The sequence below is a fragment of the Sebastes umbrosus genome, chromosome 13, assembly GCF_015220745.1.
Source record: "Sebastes umbrosus isolate fSebUmb1 chromosome 13, fSebUmb1.pri, whole genome shotgun sequence".
NCBI lineage: Eukaryota > Metazoa > Chordata > Actinopteri > Perciformes > Sebastidae > Sebastes > Sebastes umbrosus.
In genome coordinates, this window is record NC_051281.1 from 26,715,513 (window position 1) to 26,738,870 (window position 23,358).

General features: G+C 41.2%; 2 protein-coding genes across 3 annotated transcripts; one reads left to right on the plus strand and one right to left on the minus strand.

The window, feature by feature from the left end:
- Positions 1–1,839: 1,839 nt before the first annotated feature.
- ccdc93 (coiled-coil domain containing 93) lies at positions 1,840–14,654 on the minus strand. Of its 2 annotated transcripts, XM_037789804.1 has the most exons (24): positions 14,523–14,654; positions 13,322–13,435; positions 12,927–13,021; positions 12,508–12,619; positions 12,141–12,239; positions 11,824–11,880; positions 11,498–11,598; positions 10,270–10,287; positions 9,895–9,931; positions 9,417–9,515; positions 8,904–8,954; positions 8,456–8,542; positions 7,896–8,012; positions 7,656–7,718; positions 7,177–7,250; positions 6,191–6,272; positions 5,997–6,071; positions 5,803–5,874; positions 4,673–4,781; positions 4,481–4,563; positions 4,258–4,295; positions 4,096–4,180; positions 3,673–3,786; positions 1,840–2,799 (listed from the first exon to the last, which is right to left on the minus strand). In XM_037789804.1, the coding sequence occupies exons 1-24, from the start codon at positions 14,607–14,609 to the stop codon at positions 2,743–2,745; spliced, it is 1,926 nt and encodes a 641-aa protein (XP_037645732.1). In that variant the 5' UTR covers positions 14,610–14,654; the 3' UTR covers positions 1,840–2,742. The 2 variants fall into 2 exon arrangements, with proteins under 2 accessions (XP_037645732.1, XP_037645733.1); XM_037789805.1 differs by lacking the exon at positions 10,270–10,287.
- A 1,116-nt stretch (positions 14,655–15,770) lies between these two features.
- si:dkey-251i10.3 (uncharacterized protein LOC553498 homolog) lies at positions 15,771–19,047 on the plus strand. The gene has a single exon (XM_037789803.1). The coding sequence runs from the start codon at positions 16,214–16,216 to the stop codon at positions 18,551–18,553; it is 2,340 nt and encodes a 779-aa protein (XP_037645731.1). The 5' UTR covers positions 15,771–16,213; the 3' UTR covers positions 18,554–19,047.
- The last annotated feature ends 4,311 nt before the right edge of the window (positions 19,048–23,358 follow it).

The following is a 23,358-nucleotide window of genomic DNA, read 5'->3' on the forward strand; positions in this document are numbered from 1 at the left end:
TTTCTAGCCTGACAAATACTGAACATGGCCAAAGGTATGTGGACACCTGAGGGTTCAGTCTTTCCACCAGATGTTGAACCTGTCTGTATTCAGCCACCAGAGCATCAGTGAGGTCCAACACTGATGTTGGTGATCAGGTCTGAGTTCATCCTACAGGTGTTGGATGGGGTTGAGGTCAGGGCTCTGTGCAGGCCAGTCAAGTTCTTCCCATCGACTGTATATAAGAAGTGAACGTAGTCACTGTGACGTCAGCCACTGGTCTGCGGTCTGCCATTCTGAAGCCAAGAGTTCGGCATTTTGGCCATCGCCATCTTGTTTTTTTGCAACCAGAAGTGACACGAGAGGGCGGAGCTGAGTACAATCGGACGCCGAGTGAGACATTTTTAGGCGACCAAAAATATTATAACTAACTTTCATGAAGTGAAAACACACTGTGAAAGGGTTAAAGTTCTAAAACTCCCAGACCGGAACGCCATGGGAGCGACCTGTCAATCACAAGGTAGCCATGCCCTAAAGCATCCCCTGCTTTATGGTCTATTTGACTCTAAATGGGACCATCATTTACTAAATGAACATCATGCTGTATTGAAGAAGACTTGAAACTAGCGATTGAGACCATAAACTCATGTTTACAATGTTTACTGAGTTAATAAATCAAGTGAGAAGTAGGGTCATTTTCTCATAGACTTCTATACAATCAGAGGAGTCGCCCCCTGCTGGCTGGTAGACAGAATGCAGGTTTAAGGAACTTCTGCATTGGCTTCACTTCTTCGACCCGGATGTTGATCGCTGGTTCTTCCACATCAAGCTGGGAGAACATTTCTTTACGGAGCTGGCTTTGTGCTCGGGGGCGTTGGCATGATGAAACAGGAGAAGGCCACGTATATCTCTACTGTATATAATGTGTTTGTGGTGTAAATTCATCGTATGCATCAGAGTAAATAAGGTAGACCTGATGTAGGTTTCATGCAAGGTCTATTTATTTCTGAAGCTTTTGATTGATCTTTCAATCTCAGACAAGAAGCCAACACGGACAAGAAGCCTAACCTAATAATCAAACTGAAATGCTGTTTTGTTTCACTTCAAAGTGTTAGAAAAAGGAAATTTGAACATCTACAAAACAACAGAGCAACTGCATCTGTTAAAGGAGACGTCCACTGATTTTACACATCAGAGTGTTTCCAGGTGTTGAGGAGTTCTATTGCATATGTGAAATAAGTAGTATGAAGCCATTAGTGTCTCCAGAGGGAGCTGTGTGAAGCCAGTTGGGTCTGAAGACTACAAGTTTGTAAAATAAAAAAACTGGAGGTCTGGAGTTAGAAAGAAGTGATGTGACCAGACCTCTGTAGCCCGCTGCTCATCTCTGCTGCAGGTTAGAGGCTCCAGGCTACATTAACTGCTACTAGCGTAACACACCTGAATCTCCAACGCAAGTGTTGGCGGTGGAGTTGCATTGTGGGTAATGTAGGCACCAGGTTTTGACAAAGAAGAAGAATGTGTGGAATAAAAAAAGATGATATAGTTGGTTCTGCTACATCAACCTTTTTTTTTTTTTAAACTGCCCATTTGGAGTCCGACAATGTTTTCGGAGTGCAATGCTAAATCTGTGGAGTACTCTTTTCTCTTTTAAGGAAGACCATATGACACAATCGAAAGCTCCAGAGCAGCTACTAAATGGACTTTGGTGGGAACCCCGGTCACTGTGTTGGAACAGTTGTGCGTCTCTGGTGATTCACAGGATGTTTCCTTCACAGATTGTGACTTCTGATATGCTGTCTTCAATCAGTACACGGTGTCTGACAGAACACATCCTATCTGAAATGAGTAACAGCACAGGCATTTACATCCTTAATAGAAAGATTCTTTCATTTATTAAATACTGGTTGTACATGGTCATCGGATGGTGAGGCGAATCAGGAGGTGAATTCAAACTTCAGAGGCACATGAGAAGAGCATCATTGGCAAAGAACATTACATACATAGAGCGATGTTTAAAGCTGCACTAGGAAGCTTCACACATCCGACACACATACATAAGTAAGGGATACATTATCCCACTTATTACACGGCCACTTACTTAAGAAATCAATAATATGACACAGAAACGGCCCGGCAGAGTCCGACATCAGAGCTGCGCCCATAGCAACGGTCTGTTATACATAGCAACGGTCTGTTATAGAGAAATTACAGACCGCAGAACGCCGTGATTGACCAATCAGAATCGAGTATGCAACACAGCTGTGTAATAATTCAATTTAAGGACTTTAGTTCCTCAAAACCCTGCAAGGTAACATCAGTAAACACACAACAGTTTCAGGCACTCTGTTATCTTCTCTGTCCACCACTTTATGATCAACATGAAGACATGGCTGGATGTGTTACAGCTAGCGCAGCTGCCTAGTACAGCTAGAAATGTCTAAAGTAAATGTTAGTCCAGTTATGATTAGATTTGATATTTAAGCTATTTTTGTGATCATTGTGGCCGAGGTTATGCCCAAATATGTGAAACACTTTAGAGCTTCTACTGACACTACCAATTAAAGGCAATTGTGTTTTTCAGTCAGCTGGATTTGGCACAGTGAGAATGTGTAGTAGTCCTCTCACAGGGATGAAGAGTCACAACCGTATCAGCCATGAAGAAGAAAGATGAAACAAAGTGTGGAATGTAAAAAAAAAAAACAATTAGTCTGTGATCAGTTTAGCTCAGATAGATATTTCAGTTTACAGAAAGTCATGCTGGGGCTAAGACGCTCCTTTGGCTCTCAGTTTGGACAGCAGCATCTCGTTCTTCCGACACTCCTGGAGACAATGATAAAAAAAAAAAACATTCATCATTACTGTTACATCATGTGTCATACATGGGGGTTTTATCTCTGGTTAACAAATTAACATTATCATTCAAGATACAATCATTTATTGCCATATCAACAAGAGTCGATTTGGAATTTGTTTCGGTGCACGCTTGCTTTAAGTGCATGTTTGTGCATGTGAGCGTGCTCCACTAACTAGCTCACGGCCGCCGCTCTGCACCGCTCTCATATGGCGGTTACAGCTGATAATGCTATCTCGACTGACGGCGTCATCGTGGAAGCGTAGCACCCACCCTCCGGTTCCCCCCAGGCTAACACTGTTAGCTCTGTCAGCACTGTTGCTGTTGTTTGCAGCATTAGCGCTGTTAGCTTCGAGCCATCGGCTCAGCGGTCGCCATGTTGAGAGCCGTGTGGAGGCAACAGATGTGCTCTGAATTTCTTATTGAGCACCTTTAATGAAGTGATGCTTTACTTTTAAAATAATAGGATATCCACTCACCAATGAATTCCATGGTCACTTGACCAATTCACATATTTATATATTTGATATACACAGTGGAGTTGGACACACTGGAGCTATTTTTTATGTTCTAATATACAATACTCTTGTTTCCAAGTATTACCTTATAATGTTAGAGAGATGATCATTTTGGAGGCTGCAGTTTGTGTTATAATGTGTTTTAATATTATGTCCACCCCATTTATATCAATGAGGGTACCTAATACCAATAAGCTAACCAATATAATTAATTGGTAACTGATTCATTAATCTTCTTTCACTGTAAAGGTGTGTTCTGCTGTTCATTAATCATCCTTTCAGAACTAATGAAGCACAAGCTGATACCCGATTGGTCTTTCTCACCTCTTTAAAGTCCTTGACAGTCTTGAAGTAAAGCCTCTGCTTGTCGAGCAGCTCCAGGTACTCGTCGTTCAGCTGATCTCTCCTCATCTTGTTTTCCTGCTTCTTCTTCTCCATCTGGAAAAAGCAGACGTGCAGGAAGCAGGCGTCACCACAAATGCTGCGGCAGCTCGTGTTTGAAACGGTGGAAAAGACTGTTAGAACTTGGCCTCTGGATAATTCTGTTTTATTATGCTGCTGCGACACCTGTCTCCTCGTCTGACTGCTCCTGTTTCTGGCTCCGTTCTGTTCAGCAATGTCGCCGTGTTCCCAGAGCTCCTCATTTAACTTGGTGAGTACAGTATCATCATAATAACTATAGAAATAATAGTCAATTTATAAAATACAATAAAAGCCAAGCGTAACGATCCTTTAAGAGAGTCCCACCTTGATGCGACTCTGTTTGATTCCCTCCACGATTTGCTCCATCTGTCTGAGGAACTGCTCCTTGGCGGCTGAAGACGACATGGCCCTGGACAACAGTACAGCAGGTAAGGGCTTATTCACTCTATCCCATCAAATACATCAGTGTTATGTATTTATACTTACTGGTGGAAGTTGTCGTGAATGGAATTCAGCAGATTCACCTACAGAAATGAAAGCACATTAATATTAATCATTAATATTAAGAACACATATTTATCTGCTGGTGACTTTCACTTTTAATTTGTCAGCTAGATCATCAAACTGGACAGAGTTGAAACATCACAGACAAATCTAAAGTCAAAGCCAAATTCGACGTTGCCAAAAATTGGCTGCTGTGATTCCTCACCTCCTTCTCCAGATAAACCTTCTTGTCGTCTAACGTGTTATACAGCGTGAAGAATTGCTTGGTCTCTTTATGTGTTGCAGAAACTGAAAGGCACAAGAAGAATTGGGAGAGATTTAATGCCTTTGTTTCTGCTTTTTTAAAAGACATTTGGCACAAACCCTGGTTAGAGCAGATAACGAAGGAGGAACCCACCCTGGCTGTAGAGCTCAATGAATCTCTTCTGGTACTGGGTCAGCTCGGCCCGGCTCGGCACCTCGTCGATCTTCCTCTGTAGGATGGCGATCTCACGGTTCCTCCGAGCCTGAACAGAGTGAAGGAAAAGTCCTGAGTGATTCAGTTCTTAAGTTACATTTCATCACCACACGTGCAAAATGTAGATCCAGGTTTATCTGAAAAGCCTTCAATTTAATATCCTGTAGTTTTCTTTGCAGACTCTTGTTATTACTACTTGATTTAAGCCTAACCAATGATGGAGGAAGTATCCTTAGCAGCAAAAACTACTTAAACCCCAAAACTAGTAACATCACATCAGTGAGCCTCATTGTGTCACTGGGTGACATGATCCTTCATTAGCATGAACACACTCACTGTAGATTATTATCATTCACTCCCACATACAAATGTAAAAATGTGTAGAAATATTTAAAAAAAATACAAAAATGACAACCGTATGCTTAAATATTTGACTAACTACTTTTTATACTGCTGGGTTGACTTATAACAATGTCTCATTTTTTATGTGGTATTGTTTATACAATTTGAATTTGCAAAGTGAATACAGCTCTAATATTAATGGAGTGAAGTATAAATACAATACGTGGAGCAGAAGCATTGAGTAGTATAAAATAGTGATACTAAAGAAAAATAACAAGTTCTTCAGTACAATAGCTGACTGAATGTACGTATTTGTTTTCCACCACTAGTCCAACACTAAAATAATGTTCTTATTCTTCTTATTCAGTGGACAGTTTTAATGTCCCGATGGTCTAGATCACGTCTGATAGGCTTTTAACATCCAGACAAGGTGTAAAACAGAATTATTTTGTATAATATTAATTTTAAAATCTTATCAGATATGATCAGAATATAAAAATCGCATTGATAAAATGACATTAATCTTTACACCTGATATTGAAAATAACCAGCGAGGCTGATCTGCATATTGTGTAACAGTCCAGTAAATGACACCATGAATAGGCGGTTTATTTGTTGGATTATTTCCAGTACTCTCTGTAGCCTGTTATCTGCTGCTGTGACCTAATTTCCCACAGAGATGACTCCAGTTCCATCTAATCTTGGGTCATGTTCTGTAAAGCAGTTACCATGAGTAGACGGATCTTCTGTAGTTTCTCTCTGTCTGTGTTGTACTGTTTGTCTATCAGCTCTGTCCTCTCCTAACAGAAGAAAAAAAAGAGTGCAGTTAAAACAAACTGTGAGGCAGAGGGAAGGCTACTCACCGTCTTTATGGGTTTAGACAAATATAGTGAATATAGAATATAATTCTAACTGGATATACCTTCTCCTCCTCCGTATCCTGTCCTGATGCCGTCTTCAACTCCTCAATGTTCTGCTGTAGACGGTCCATCTCTTCCTGGACACCAACGATTTAAAAACTCACATTCAGCTTGTTTTCTGTACAAATACCCAGCAGCATCCCACTACATGTGTGTGTATGTGTGTACGTGTGTGTGTGCGTGTTGATGAACTCACTCTACAGTGTGTGCGGAACTCCTGCTCCTGCTGCTTCAGGTTCTCATTCATCGTCACCAGAGCCTTCAGCTTCTCCAGCAAGCTGTTCAACACAACAGAACATTATCAGATGGACCGCCCCATCGATCAAAGAGCAGAGGTTTCATCCTTACAACAGCCTGTATGCCCAACACTGCTGAAGTGTCCATGAGCAAGACAGTGAATGTCTCAGAGGGCCTCATGCTAACTCAGAACACAAACTCTGTCCTTCAAAGTATCCCTTAGGAAACATATGGGTGATTTCACTGACACAAAACTCTTTTCAGTCTACAGACCCTTTCACACATCCCTGCATCCCTTCATGGCAATAGAGAAGATTTTTTGCTTTAAGTTATCATTACAAAGTAAAACTGATTGCACAATGTAATGGCTGTAGAGTAATGACACCATCTGCGCTTAGATTGGTTCCCTATAAGCCTCACTTTCACTATGCAATTCTTCCACCAGGTGGCAAGCTCCTTGGAAAATAAACGCTCTAAGAACTACAGATTTCTCTCAATCAAAGAGGATATTAGTGCTCAACACTAAAACGCTATTAGTCATACTGTGTTTTTTTTTAATGTGTTTTGCATTATTTCAAAAACATCTTCTATCTTTATTGCAAATGTCCTCAATAAAAGAAGAAATTCATGTTTTGTTCCTCCTGATACTGGGTTGTTCTCCGTTCCTCTGGTGCCTGAAGCACAATGACTGTTAATCACACTGTTAATCGTTAGTTTGCCGACAATATGACCTACAGTATATGCAACTGTTGTGTTAGAAGTCACTTATATCTGCTGCTCAATCATTCTTTGAACTTTTTAATTCCTGAGGGTCCCGGTTCTAAAAACAAATCTAGAGACAAGCAGGCAGCTGCTGAATGATGAAGGAGGAAATATACACAACTCCCAGAGGGATGAGGATTAATGAGACAAAGAAGTCAGAGATAATGACTCTCCAGCACTCACCTGCTGTCAGCCTGCTCCTCCATCTCGTCTAAACCCTTCAGCTCTTTCTCCAGTTTCTCGGATTGCTCTGTAGCCTGGGAAGATACACAAATGCCTGTTGGAAGCACCTTTTTGACAAAAACGTTTGCCATTTTTCCCTCTTAAAAAATGTTTCCTAATTTCCACAGCTTTTAAAAAAAATAAAAATTGTTTTTAACACAACTCATTTATAATTTTTTTCAAATGAATAATGAATGTAATCCATGTTATTTTGTAACATCAGCTGCCAAATGGCCCTGAAATTCTCTTCATGTATGTGGTTTGAAGAGTTTTGTTAATGACAGCAGACAGTAACTCAGATAGTATTTGCTGCCAGGTCCATCTCAAAATACAAATTCAATATCCATAATAATAAATATCACGTACCAAAACGTCTGCCAATATAATACTAGCACACGATGCTTACAAAGTGGAAAACCAGTCAGCTAGTCTCGTCTTACCTCTGTCAGATTTCTCTTGGCATCGTCCCAGCCTGTTTTCACCTCTGCATGCTTGGCTTGTAGCTGTCAAAAAACAGAAATACTTGTTACTGAGAGTTATGACACCTTCCCTGATCACTGCTGTATATCATAGTACACTTCATTTTAACCTAAGCGAATGCTAACTGCATATGATATAGAGCTCCTCTGCCCTATGTTCTATATGTGGGTCCTGTGATTAAATAAATAAATGCTGCTGACCTCCTCCAGTTGTTTAGTCTTCTGCTGGATCTGCTTGTTGAGCGAGGCCACCGCCCTGCGGTGCTGCTGCAGTGGGCCGTAGCGCTCGGAACGTTCCTCTGACGACAGCTCGGACTGCTGCAGGGACACATGGGAGAAACACTACAGTGTATCACAACAAGAAAATGCTAACAGAAAGCAACAGTAGCATACAGGTTTTAATTCAAGTGCTGGGCCACTACAAGCTGCTTGATTGGGTGTGTGCTGTGTTTTGTACATGCCTCTACAAATGTCTGGAGCAGTAACCAATACACTTTGGATTTATACCTCTCAGTGTAATATTTCACTTCACCTGTTGAGTGACTGAGAGACAAGCTACACAAACATGATAATTTATGGAATTATTCATGTTTCACTTTTACGAGAGAAAAGACTTCAATGATGAGGACCCTCTTCTCTTCTCAGGAAAACTTTCCCAACAGGACTAGTGTGACGGTGTGCTGTATCTTCAGAAGTCTTTTCACAAAAAACAGGTGTTAGCTTATAATAAGGGTTCAAATACGGTGCTGATTGTTGCTCACCTTCTCAGCGTACTCAGAGGCGATCTGTTTGATCTCCTCAGACTGCAGTCCCACTATCTGACCCACTGCGCTCGCTGTCAGCTTCCCCTGCACAAGGACAACAGGGAAATAATGGTAGAGTTCACATGAGAGGTTTAGCCATGTAGTTGTTCCGTTTACAGCGAATGCAGTGGTCCAAAAAGATTCAATTATCACTAAAAATGAAGTTTAAAGATAACAGAGCCTTGGCAACTGATTGAACAAAATAAGAATGTAGTAGACAGAGCAATGCTAGAAAAAGAAAACAACATGATAAAGAGGAGATAAGGGTTATTAATATTATGGTAGGTTAGAAGAGCTTTTATGAAGTTTGAGCCCTGATAAGCCGGGGAGTAACGTGGTGATTCAATTCTAAACAGTCCACAAATGAAAAGAGAGAGGACGAGACCGAAAACAGGTTTTTGCCTACCTCTTCATTTGCCATGGCGGCCATGCTGGTCATCAGGGTTTTGATTCGCATCTCAGAGAAAAAACAAACACAGTTATGTCACATTTAAAGCTCCAAGTTCAAGGTCAAATGTATTGGTAGAGCTTTATCTCATACAACAGAGATTCAAGGTGCTTTACAGAGGGATGAAAATAGTACACACGCACGAACGCAGCCGTCCCTAAACCACGGTCAGTGATTATTTGTACATTCATGATAAGTAACTACTTGTTCTTATTATTCACTTTATAAACTCTCATTACTCTAAAACGTTTTTCTCTAGCTTAGGTTCTTTAATATATCATCATGTTTATGTTTTGCATGGCAAGAAGTCAGACACTTCACTTTCAACTGCAATAAATTCAAAATGAAGTCAAATTGTAACGTCACTGCATGTATGTGTCTCTCTTGTCTCCCCCTACCTGACTGTATCTATAATAGGTGTATATTTACCTTCTGTGTATAATGCACTCATTCACTGTATGAAGAGCTCACCTCCTCCGCTGCCTGCAGGTCGGCTTCCTCTGACACCTCTGCCATCCCAGGGGGCGCCGGCTGAGAGCCATTGGCCAGCGAAGCCTTCTTCTCATCCACCTAGAGGAGGGAGACAGGACGCAGAGGCTGAAGAGAAGGAGCAGTGAAGGCTGGTGGACACATAAAATATCTAAGTCTACTCCCGTCATTCCTGTGTTAAAAGACGCACGCACTCCTCTAACACTGTGGGACAGTTAAAGAAAGGGATACTACTTATTTCACATATGCAGTAAAACTCCTCAACACCTGGAAACACTCTTTGATATGTAAATATCGGTGGAGTTCTCCTTTGACAGTCAGTGTGTCAATGTGTCGGGGCAGAGGAGGAGCATACAGCAGTGCATCTTACTGAATAGGCCTGATACGCTCTGCAAAACTCTAAAAAGAGTAAAAGAGAACTGCTGTTGCTTTGTGAAGGACATATCATTGAACCACCTACCTGGTCTTGTTTGGCTTGTTTGCTGAATCCATAACGCCTAGAGAGAGAAGAGAAAACACACATGACTAAGGTGTAAAAATAAAGTAAGCATTTCCTTTGCCCCCCCGCCACCCACCCATACACCATGCCACATTCCAACTTAAACACATCAAACGGCAGTAAACCAGCATGAGGATAAACAGCCCCCTCAGGACAGGACTGTCTGATTAAATAAAGGATGAAATACAGAAGTACATGAAAGCAGCAGCACAGTTTGCATCCATCATGCCTAAAAAAACACAGCATGTGAGAACTGGTCGCATTCTCTGACCGACACGTTCAACCACACGACACAGTGTTGCGAAAGAAAGCTTCACACGATCATACAGTACTTACAGGAGGAAATGTGACATTCTAGTACAGATGTGGGGATGGATGGATAGATGGATGAAAAAACAATGTCAGACAGAGAAGAAGAAACTACACATGAGATTTGTGGATCAAAGTCTACAACAGCACATGACTGCGGTTCAGGTGAAAGGTCAACAAGGTAGCGACAGAGGGAATGGATGCTTATAGGAAGGAAAAGGAATATACTGTATATATATAATAATATGTCGCTGTGGTTTTCACAAGATTTCAGCTTTGAGCAAAAGTTGGTTTTGAAGGCTCATTTCTTATATTACTGATTCATTTTCCTAAAAAACATGAGCTGTTTTAAATGTAGAAATACTGATAGAAACTAGACAGAGGAGGGGCTGGATATGGTAGCTAGATACCTAAAGGGTTGCTTTGACAAAATTACAAAACTATTATTTTCATTATCAATTATTATGACAATTACTTTGGTGTATAAAATGTCAGCATGCTGAGTGTAACATGGTGATGAAACACTGGATGTTTAGCTGGTTGACGCATACATTATAGTGTGGATTGTGTTTACATTCAGGATACATAGAAATGCAAATAAATGACAGTGATGTCTTAAATATCTTGAAGATTTTCATTTAAATAAATGTCTGTTAGGTCACTATATATCGCTGAACGACGTAACATAATGGAGTATGAGCCTATGGCCCACTGATGAAGGTATTGCAATACTTATATACAGTATTTGCAGTATTACGAACTGAGAGTCTGTGGTGACATTCCTGGAAGAAATGCTGTTTTAAGTTACGGCTAATGCAAACCAAACATTTCCTGCTGCTGCTGCTTCACATTAAAAGCATTTAACTGGCAAAACACGAGTTGACCTTTATTATGAAGTAGTAACAGGAAATGCAAAGTGTTTGTCAGTGAGCTTGACTCTGACCACTATCGGTCATTTTGGTCTGTTCTGACAGCGGATCAGCTGAGTGATGGAACAGTCGGGATCAGCCACGGTGAGCTGGTAGATGAGCTGCACAGAGAGGTAACCAACTACTTTCACTGTGTGCAGACTCATGCCTTGTGCTGCGGAAAATCAGATCACGGGTGTACACAGACTGATGAGAAAAAGCCAATATTGCCTGACTTCTTTATTAAACCGACAATAGTTTGTTTTGCTGCCCCCCAGTATTCTGGGACCTGTAGTATTAAAATGCTTTTTCTGTTCCCACCACTAATGGGGTGTGTGAAATCTTACCTGCCATATTCCAGCAGAGTGGAGTGAACCCTGGACTCCTCATCCAGCAGCTCCCCTGCATCCCTCTGCCTCCTGTACTTCCTCTGGGGTTTGTACACTTCCTGTAAAACACCACTGTGTTCATTCAGGGCAGAGGAATTATGTTCAGTATAAAAATAAACGGATCACGTGGAAAACTTCTCAGAAATGGCTTGTACTTACTGTTTTTAAATATAAAGTATAATTAGTTGTCTTAATAATTTGTATATGCTTTTACTTTGTAATTGAAGTTGTTACAGTACATAATTCATTCAGTGCATGTGATGCCTGATAGTGTAGTTACTCACCAATACATCCAGTACTGCTGTCACAGCCTTGTCTTTCCTCTGGAGGAACTCTTCATCCTAGACCACAGGGTTTCACAGCACATGTCAGCACCAGCTCTTATCTAGAGGACACTATATTTATGCATTACATTTATGTAATCACATTTTCAGGCATATTAGAGTCATTATTTGGTACCTATCAATGTTCCAGTATTGAAATAAGTGATCAAAACAGCGATTTCTCTCATGCTCTCCAAGTTGTCCATCATCTGAATGTCACTCCACCAACCACTACAACCACGTTATGACTCTGTGACTGACTGGTACTGTGTAGTTACCTCTGGGAGGCTGTGGGTCTTCTGGAACTGAGAAATGGAGTAGGCTCTCACATAGTCGCCCATCTCTTCCCTGGTCTCTATGGCTCGCTTCACCAGCCACTGGCAGGAGACACAACACACAGCTATTCAGATACGAGAATAAACCACAAGTTACTCCGTAGAGCTCAAACCTCAAACTGGGCCTGTCGTTATGAGCCGATACTGAAGTCCTACAGTAAGTTAAGCCAAATCTTATCAGCCTAGACAAATCCCATTCAAATTAGCCAGACAAACTTTGATCGTTATTACTATTTTAAATGTTTGCCATTCAATGTTAAATATTAATATATGAAGAGTCTGTGTCTCCGTTTAGGATGAACTCTCTCACCTGTATCACTGGAAAAATGTGGATAAAGTCGAGCCCTTGGATTTGATGGGGCTCCAGGCGGTGAGGACACTTCATCTTTGGCAGCACAGACACTATTTTCTCCGTCAGAGCTCTGCAAAGAGAAAGAAGCACTCATCACTTACTTACTTACATTGTCGTGCCATATTCTGATTGGTAGGTTAGTAGACATGGGATGTAGCCGTAGTCCAATTGTAAGAATTTGGTTACAGAATTTTTTACTTAAGTAGGTCTTTGGTTGCTGTAGCTTTAAATCACCCACCAGTGGACGTAACCATGTCTTACAGTGCAATCTAGCAACACTGTTTTGGATTGATGACCAAAGACTTCACCACACCTCTTGTTGATCTAGGACAGTTCACATCACAGTGGAGGAATTAGCCAGCTGGAAAAACACTTACATTTTTTGGCCAATGGTTGAGTTTTCCTGGAAAAGAAGATCCACATCGATGTCAAAGTTACACGTTGTGATGCACCAGGTCATACCACCGACAACCTGAGTAGGAGGAAACAAGGTTTACTGTTAAATCAATGGCTCTGTTTACTGTGTGAAACTTCCTCAACTCATAGATTTGTGGCTACTTAGGTTTGCAGTTAAGCAAAACTTGTATCTTTATCAACTGGACAAGCAAGTGTCTAGTTATGCCCTCTTTTCACATGAATCAGGGAATTTTCTCCAAGATCATGATGGGACCAGTCAGAGCATGATGGGACCAGGACCAGAGCATGATGGGACCAGGACCAGAGCACGATGGGACCAACACACAGAGAGAGCACAAACAGGTCATGTGTGTACCTTATCGAAAGGTGACAACCCTTTAATCCGAGCTCTGAAGTATCCAGCTGCCAGCAGGAGCTCCAGGATCTCCGCCAGCTTGACGCTCTGCTCCTCATCCTCTCGGGTCTCCACCTGGGACACAAACACGCACATCCTCATCATCATCATCATCACCATCACCTCTGTGCTGTGGACATGTTAGCCACTGAGACACTGACTCCCCCCCAGCTGGAGCTCAGATAGCCCCACTAAACTAACGTCAATGTGCGAGGAAAGAGCCACATAGTGCGGTGGGGATGCTTCCATCTGCTTCTAGAGAGTGACCTGCAGTGGCGGCTGGTGGAAATGTTTCTAGGTAGGGCTGTGCCACATCCAATCAATCTCAGCAAACATCCAGGTAGGATTTAATGCAAAAAAAGTGAAGGTATCAAAAACACATTACTACTTTACAGTTAAATAATAAACTATTATTTTATTCCAACAGGAGCAGTAAAGAATGGTTAGAAAAACACAACAGTAGAACATGAACTCAGTGGTGGAATGTAACTAAGTACTTAAATACAATTTTGAGGTACTTGTACTTTACTTGAGTATTTCCATGTTCTGATACTCCACTACATCTCAGAGGGAAATATTAGACTTTTTACTCCACTACATTGATTTAATAACTTTAGTTACTTTACAGATTCAGATTATTAATACAAAATATAATCACATTACAATCAAATTCCACATATTACTGGGTGCATTCCATATTTAAAACACAAATATTGACAATTTGTATAATTTCTATTATTATTATTATTATTATTATATTATTATTATTATTATTATTATTATTAGTAATATTATTAGTAATATTATTATTATTATTATTATTATTATTATTATTAGTATTATTATTATTATTATTATTATTATTATTAGTAGTAGTAGTAGTAGTAGTAATGTTTTTTGTGTGTGACTCAGTCCAATGGTGACCTGACATTTAGGAGGAATGTTGGAAACGTCACATTCCTCCTAAATGTTTTCTTAATGTACTATTGAGCGTTTGAACGGAACTTTAAATCCAGCCTGTATGAGCTAACTAGCTCTTCCGACCGTCGGCTCCACCTTTAGCTAGCTAACGTAGCTCGCTACGTTAGTCTCCACGCTTTAGTGGACCTCTAACGTTACAGGCAGGTGTTGCAGTAAAAGCCTCGTTACAGGTGCTCTGTACCTGGATGGGGTTTCCGTCTTGGTCATACTGAGCTCCTATTTTAGAGCCAGTTCTCACTCTGTGGAAAACAGACGCAGCAGCCGCCATGTTGAACTGACAGGTCACATGACCGACCGCATCACATGACAGCCAATAGTCGTCGTTATTTACGTTATACGTCATCCAATGGCAACTTCACACAGAAATATACTTTATAACATCTTATTATCTTATATGATGTTATAACATGTATTATCTTATGTGATATTATAACATGTATTATCTTATATGATATTATAACATGTATTATTTTATATGATATTATAACATGTATTATCTTATATGATATTATAACATGTATTATCTTATATGATATTATAACATGTGTTATCTTATATGATATTATAACATGTATTATCTTATGTGATATTATAACATGTATTATCTTATGTGATATTATAACATGTGTTATCTTATATGATATTATAACATGTATTATCTTATGTGATATTATAACATGTGTTATCTTATATGATATTATAACATGTGTTATCTTATATGATATTATAACATGTGTTATCTTATATGATGTTATAACATGTATTATCTTATATGATATTATAACATGTATTATTTTATATGATATTATAAACCACAGTCTGTGTTTTAAACGCCTGACAGTGTCACGAGGCACAAGACAGCACAACATGTAGGCGCACTTTCAGCCAGCAGAGGGAGCACCGAGATCAGCTAGAAACCACTGGTTATTATTATATTATTATATTATAATTATATATATATATAATAATATATTATATAAATATTAGAAGAAGGAATATATAAATGTATACAGTATAGCATACATGTTATAAAGACATTCTTTTTTTTTTTTTTTAGAAAACTTTATTTCAAAAGTTCAATGCAATATATTCGCATGTTCAGATTTTTCATTACAATTATGCGAAAATATTTTACAGTATAAAAATAATATAAAAATAAATTATAAATGTTTCAATAAATAAACTGTAAGGAAAGGAAAAGATGAATAAAAACAAAAACAAACACAAATAAACAAACAAACAAACAAACAAAAAACATTCGGGGTCTGTTAAACAATTGGAATACATTTTAAATGTCTAAACAATTTAATAGTTTTAGTCAGTTTAGATTTTTTGAGTTTGAAGTTATCAATCATGGTCAAATATGTTTTAAAATCAGTATCTTTACAAACAAAAAAGAAGGGTATTCTTTTAAGCCATATCATTTTATGTATATAATATTTTGCTAGGATAATAATAATATAATAATTAATACATAATGTGCATAATACATAATGTCTATATCTCTACTCATCTCCACTGCCTTCTCCAAACTGACCCAGTTACATGCATTATGTGTTTCCCTGTTTTTAAGTGTAAAACTCAGTAATTGTTTTTCTTTATTTGTAATTATATTATTGTTATTGTACACATTTTTATTTAGTTGTAATTATATTATTGTTATATACATGTATCTCCGCACATTTATGCTCTTTCATTATTGCTTTTTGTATTTTAAATATTTTACCAAGAAAAAAGGAATGAGATATTTATGCGACAGTGCTGCTCACATTACGGCAACTACTTTACGACAGCAGCTCCGTTTCCGTCACACGTGTGTACAGCAGCCCATTCCTCTCACTCTCCAGTGCGGCGGTGTGTTTACTCTCCAACATGGCTAAAGTTAGTAAGAAGAAGGTGAGTAAGAAGAGGTCCTCTGGGCCGGAGGAGACTACAGCGGTGAAGCCAGATGTGCCCTACGATGATGAGGAAGATGAGGATTTAAATAAAGCAGATGAAAACATCACCAGTGAAGAGGAAGAGGACGACGATGACCGAAAACGCCAAAAGCTGCTGGAAGCCATCAGCGCTCTCGGTGGGAAGAGGAAGAAGAAGCTGGGAGAGAGGTCCGAGGCGGCTGTCCTCATGTCTGAGTTTACTGTCAACGCGGAGGGCGAGGGGGACAAGATGGACCTGTCCGACCTCATCGGGACCATGGAGCAGACCCCCGCTGTCTCTGCCAAGACCAAGAAGCAGCTGAAGACCCTGCAGCGGAGCAGAAGGACAATCGAGTGTCCTCTGAGCAAGCAGGAGAGCCAGAGGATCCAGAGAGATGTGGCCTTTCAGAAGGCAGCCACAGAGGTGACCAGGTGGAAGAGCATCATCAAACAGAACCAGAGAGCCGAGCAGCTGGTCTTCCCTCTGAACCAGGAGCCCCCTGGTCCTAAACCCATGGAGAGGGTGGTGAACGGCTGGAAGGCGACAACCCCCCTGGAGCAGGAGATCTTCGCCCTCCTGTCTGCTAACAAGCAGCCCATCAATGACCCCATCCTGACCCCTGCAGAGGAGGCTTCGATGAGGGCGATGAGCCTGGAGGAGGCCAAGATCCGGAGGGCAGAGCTGCAGAAAGCCCGGGCCCTGCAGTCCTACTACGAGGCCAAGGCTCGCAGAGAGAGGAAGATCAAGAGCAAGAAGTACCACAAAGTGCACAACAAGGCCAAGCGCAAAGAGTTCGTGAAGCAGTTCGACGAGATGGTGAAGACGGACCCCGGCGCCGCCTTGGAGGAGCTGAGTAAGATGGAGCTGAAGAGGATGCAGGAGAGGATGTCGCTGAAGCACCAGAACAGTGGCAAGTGGGCCAAGTCCAAGGCCATCATGGCCAAGTACGACGAGGGGGCTCGCAAAGCGATGCAGCAGCAGCTGGAGGTGAACAAAGAGCTGACCCAGAAGCTGGTGACCTCTCTGAATAAGGAGGAAGAGGAGGAGGAGGAGGAGAAGGAAGCAGATGATGCAGAGGTGCTGCCCGATTTCGTGAATGATGCAGAGCAAGGACTGGATTCTTCTGGAAATCCCTGGATGAGAGGGAAGCTCTCTGAAGAGCCCACAGAAACAGAGATAACTGTGGATCTCACAGCAGAGGGGCCTGAAGTGGTGGATATTACAGTTGAAGAAGAAGAGGATGACGAAGAGGTTGTGGAAACAGAAGAGGAAGCGCTCCTCAGAGAGTTTGAGAGCAGGAGGAGACTGCGTCAGGCTCAGGAGACGGACACAGTACCTGTAATGTCTGTGGATGATGAGGAGATTGAAGCTGCAGCAGAGGACCCAGATGAAGAAGACAAAGAGGAAGAGGAGCTGTCAAACTTCACAAGCCTTTTCAAAGGAATAGCAGACATCCGTCGGGAGGCTGAAGCAGAGGAGGCTGAGACAAATGCAGACGCCAGCCACACAGACACTTCGGCTCAGCTGGAGGAAGGGCTGATGAGGATCAGGACTCTGGAGGACATGGAGCTCCTCAGTCAAGAGATGTCAGCCGCTGATGAAGCACCTGCTCAGCCCCAGCAGCCCGCAGAAAACCTGCCATCTGCAACTCAAAAGGCAGGCAAAAACAAAAAAAGGAAGAGAGGGATCGAGCTGAAAGAAGTTCTCACCAAAGAGCCGAAAGTCATCCAAGTCCCACTCGCTCCGACCGTCGAGGACACCGAGGACTCCGATGAGAAGCTGGACCAGAGGGGGCTGATCAAAGAGGCCTTCGCCGGAGACGACGTCATCACAGACTTCCTCAAGGAGAAGAAGAAGCAGGAGGACGCAGGGAAGCCTAAGGTGTTGGACCTGACGCTGCCCGGGTGGGGTGAGTGGGGAGGGACGAACCTCAAGCCGTCCCGCCAAAAACGCAGGAAGTTCAAGGTCAAGACGGCGCCACCTCCGCCCAGGAAAGATCAGCATCTGCACGGCGTCATCATGTCAGAGAAGAGGAACAGCTCCATCGGGCGCCACCAGGTGAACTCGCTGCCCTTTCCCTTCCAGAGCCACGCGCAGTTCGAGAGCACCATCCGCTCTCCTCTGGGCCGCACCTGGAACACAGAGCGGACTGTTAAAAAGATCAACAAGCCCAAGGTGGTCACCCGGATGGGCGCCATCATCGAGCCCATGGCTCGGGAGGAGCTCATGAAGGACAAGAAGCAGGTGTCTATTGGGAATAAAAGTGTTGTGGACTCATGGAAAAGAAAATCTTAACATTCTCATTATAACAGCTATTAATGGTTAAAAGTAAATAAGAATGGAAAGTAGTGCAGCAGGTTGTTGGTGATTCTCCACTACTCAGCTACTCTGTGTGTGTGGGTCTTTGTATGTGATGCTCATCTGTTTAATGAGAATATGTCAGCATTTAGAGAGCTGGAATTATGTATGTGACAACGATTTTCTGGAGCCTTTCATATTGTGTATTTGAAATTAAGAGATGTTAAATCAAATATAGAAAATCAACTAAGTGATGAAGAATATTTGAAATAAATTCAATCTTTGGAGTTAAAGATCTGGTTACAAGACTGTGAGTTGAATTATAAACATTTATTCTTAATTAGATGCATTACACTGTGTAGCTGTGTTAATGTTTTTTACAATGTACCACGCACACACCACATACATCCTGCCCGTTGCTGTCATATACTGTACTATATAGTGTTGTCTGAAAGTGGTGCAGTACATTTACAACTAAAACGGTAACTGCTTCCCAGTGTTTTTGTTCAGCACACATGCACCTCCAGAGGAAAGGTTCTCATATTCTAATGTTGTGGTGAACTGGTGGTGACCTCGTGGTAGATCTCTGTGGATCATGTAAAATACTTAATTACAGGTAAAAGCTCTTTATTCACATTGTTCCTTAAATAAAAGTATGGAAGTATTAACAGCAAACTGATCCCAAAATATCAAAAACTAATCATTATGCAGGATGGCTGCTTTTAAATGTTCTATTACTACAGGCCATATATTCTACTTTTAAAGTATTATTACTGATGCATTTATGTCTTGCTGGTCAAAGTGCTAATTTCACCTATTTTATAACGGGTAGTTCACTGTATGGTTTAAACATATATCATATTTGTATTATTTAGTGCTCATTATACGTTTCTGATATCTGAATAAACTAGTTACTACGGGTGTTGGATCAGTGGAGTGGAGGAATAAGGACAACATTTTCCTCTGGAGCAAAAATAACAGGAAATATTAAGTACAAGTACCTCAAAAGTGTACTTGTACTTACAGTGCAGCACTTATAGGTTGAGTAAATGTACGTATTATTCACTAATTTGATGCTGAGAAGCACCGTTCAGGCAGACAGAACCTCATTGTAAAGTTTAGCCAAGATCCCATAGTGAAAGATACCAAATAGAACAAGCCGGATTTCTTTAAATAAAACGTAAAATACAGCGAATGAAATGATCCACAATGAGTGCGATGCATCTTTAAATGAAGTGCTGGCACAAGCTGGTTACCGATGTATATGATGACAAAAAGGGACAAAAGTGGAATCCTACATTGAAGCTTGATTAGGGGAAATATAAGATGAATACAGTGGGAGTTTAAGGTTACACAATCCAAAGAAAAACATGTTGTTTCACTGTAACCTTCATTTATTGAATCAGAATATGGAAGCACAGTTAGGACCGATTCTAAACGGTAGCAATATCACATTTGAGAGGAAACATGACTTTACCCATTTTTTGTTAATGACTGAAAGCTAGAATGTCTGGTTGGATTTGTACTGTTATTTAACTCATTCTCTAATCAGATATTTACTGATTTTAATCACAATTTTGCTAGTTTTATTTTATTTTCTACAAGTTCTTCTTGTATGGCTGCTGGTTTTTAGACACATTTCACATTTGAGAACTTGGGCTTCTGTTTTTAAATGAAAAAAGGGTTTACAGACAACCATGTCAAAAAAGCATTGCAGTATATTGGTACTAAAACTAAGGTATTGTATTGGCAATAACATAACAAACATAAAAAACAATACCCACTTGTTTTGACAATAATGTATAGAGCTGAAACCATTATGACCAAAAGAAAATTAATCTGCAACCATTTTGATAGATGATTAATCAATTTATGTTATTTTTCAAGCACCATGTAGTACAGTACTTTTCTTTATTATATGATAGTAAAATACATATCTTTGGTTTTTCAGTTGAGCGTTAGGAAATTGGGATTTCTGACATTTTATAGACCAAACAAATTAATTAATTAATCAAGAAAATAATTATTAGATTCATTTTATCGAAAATAATCTGAAAATAATCCTCAATTACAACGCTAATAAACAATAATTCTGTTGTATGTAGACATACATCCACATTGCTGTTTAATGCTTTTGAGCCGGTCACTTTACATTTAATATTTTCCTGCTGTCAATCAAAAGCTAAAATGAGCTATAACATCCTGGTATTTGAGACATTTTTACAGGATGCTTGATAAACACATGTCATTGAAACCAAATCTGAATGCAGTAACGTGCACAGACACGCTACAGCCTCGTGGTCTCACTTCATTCAGCACCGGTGAGTGTGTAAGCTCCTATACCGCTCCGCCTGAAAGAGGGACCGGGTCACAGTTATGAGTCATACAGCATCCAACACCAGCATTTTACAAGTTTGTGCTCGACTTCCTTCCTCCCTCTTTCTCTGTTGTTCAATACATTTGTAAGGCCATGCAGCAGTGTCTTAAAGAAAAGCCATTACAGTTGGGTTAAACCTTCACACATGGGTGAGAGTGCATGCTTTGGCACCTGACATCTCTGTATTTCACGTGATAGACACTCTATTAAAGCAGGGGATCCCGTAATGGACTATGCATCAGTTCAGGTAATGGTTGTCAGCTTGAGTGCCCGAGAGGCAGTGGAGAATTCCATTAGAAACCTTATAGTTACTAAATCAGTCATTCTCCATCTTCCTCTCTATCGAACTACCTCTTTGGGGCAATTACTACAGCTTCATACAGCTTTCAACAATGAAAAGAGACCTAGTCCTTGGACTTGCTCCTGCCCGCTGGACTGCAACCAGATCAGACAGTGATTCTCACTCACATATGTGAAGGCTGCCGTGGCTGTAAATCAGAGAGCTGGGGGGTATGAACGGCCTATACAACCCCCATGATGGAACATGTTTTTCTCCATAATGCCCATTTGTGAGATCTGCTTAAATATTTGTCCTCGGATGAAGGAGCATTTATGTCTACCTTATTGGTTGGCTGCAAAGCACTGAAGATGCAATACTGACTTCTGTTCCTTGATCAGTTTTTCGCAGTGTGTCATGCTGTGCTGTGAGATGTGACAGAAGATAAGGGTTAAATCCCTCCATCATCCATCGGTGTGCATAGTAAGAACAGTAGAGTGGAGTTCTAACAGTCACTTTCTCTGACACACAGCAGCAGTAGATGTTCAATGCTGCTTCACTACAGTCCAATTGGCTCGCAGGTCTGTGCGTGAAACAATCTGATAGAGGACTTGTACCCATTTCCCCCTGTAATCCAAGGCCCAACTCCATTCCCACCCTGACAGGTGTAAGATTAACTTAGTTAGGTGCAGAGGCGCTCATGCGCACCAAATTAAATTAATGGAACAAATTTCCCTCCTAATTAAGATGAAAATACGTGTCAGTTGTAACCTTGCTGAGCACTAATTATGTACAAATGATTTATCATCTGTTTCGTCCTGAATAGCAATGGGCTCACCTCTCCGATAGCCCTGGCTGGCTGTTAAGAGATGGCCCCTGATTAACAGTGACAGGTTGTGCTGCGGAGAAGCTGCACGTCGCCGGCCAGCCAATCGGAGCCGGCCTGAGCTCAGACTCTCCTCCCTTCCATTAGCCTACATTGAGTGTGCAGCTGAGCATCACTGTGCCTCGGCTCTCCTTCTTGTTTCTCTCCTCGGAAGGAAAATAAAGTACATTGAAAGAGGACAGGTGGGGAGGGGGGAGATAGTGTGACTGATGCAGGCTGATGGAGCAGGGGGGGATGAGAGTGTAAAACCTGAACCAGGGATGAATCCCACTAGATGTGCCATTCGTACTGAGACTGGATTAGCACGTGCCCGTATGATCCAACTAACAGAGGAAGATGAACAGGCTCTCCACCTCGAATAACAAATTGAATAACGCAGAGTACAGTCAAGCTCATACATCAACATTTTATGCCTGGCTGCGGATAATTGCTTCCAAGTGCCCCAGAACAAAAAAAAGAAGAAGCTTGCATCACCCTGGTACCAGGCCGAGGCCAGCAGGTGGTGCAATAGGTTAAGCCTGCCAACAGCCACTGTACAAATTCCTGTGGGCTAAAATATCAAAATAAGCAGGGCTTCATTATACAATTACAGCCTAACTGGGATATTCCATCTTATTTCCTCCTGCCTTGCAAGTACAGATATATTTCAATGGGCAGCAGCTCTGATTAGCATTAGAATCAGAGTCCCTTGTGATGCTAAGGACACAGCGGCCAATCTGTAATCATTGTTCCGCAGGCTTGCTCACAGGGGATATAGCCTGCTTTGTCATTATCATTCAATATGCCACACACATGCTGGCATAGCTTCCGTGGTGCTGCCAGCAACAGGGCAATTTGCATTTTCCTCCTCATAGTTCTAAGATATTGCACAGACAATCATGCACCAAATGATTCCTCTCTGTTTCCACTGCCTGAAGATGAGAGATGCCTTTCCTCTCCCTGACTACTGCTATACAGACAGAGAAAAGCTCCCTCATTCTACGTTTCATTTCCTCCGCGTGCGATTCTTCTCCTTCTCCAATTGTCAGTGCGCGTCCTCAAAATGTCATTATGTACAGGTGTCAGCCCCTGCCATTAGGGATCATTTGACTTTCTATTGTGTTTTGGGGTTATGTAGCCGACACCTACCGTTGCCACAATTTGCTTCTTGGATGTTTCATTGTTGTGGTAAATGTCAGTGTGGTGTGCACAGGGGAGGTACCTGTGTTCTCCAGCTCATTCCTCCTCTCTGTCCGTCCAAACCGGGGCTATTCCCCTGCTGC

What these genes read in the sequence shown, in the direction of transcription:
- ccdc93 (XM_037789804.1), bottom strand. Translation starts at nt 14,609, where the DNA reads ATGGCGGCTGCTGCGTCTGTTTTCCACAGAGTGAGAACTGGCTCTAAA. An exon ending in GAGGAGCAGGCTGACAGCAG is followed by an intron (nt 6,273 to 7,176) that starts GTGAGTGCTGGA and finishes TGTGTTGAACAG; the next exon opens with CTTGCTGGAGAAGCTGAAGG. An exon ending in CATTGAGCTCTACAGCCAGG is followed by an intron (nt 4,564 to 4,672) that starts GTGGGTTCCTCC and finishes TGTGCCTTTCAG; the next exon opens with TTTCTGCAACACATAAAGAG.
- si:dkey-251i10.3 (XM_037789803.1), top strand. Translation starts at nt 16,214, where the DNA reads ATGGCTAAAGTTAGTAAGAAGAAGGTGAGTAAGAAGAGGTCCTCTGGG.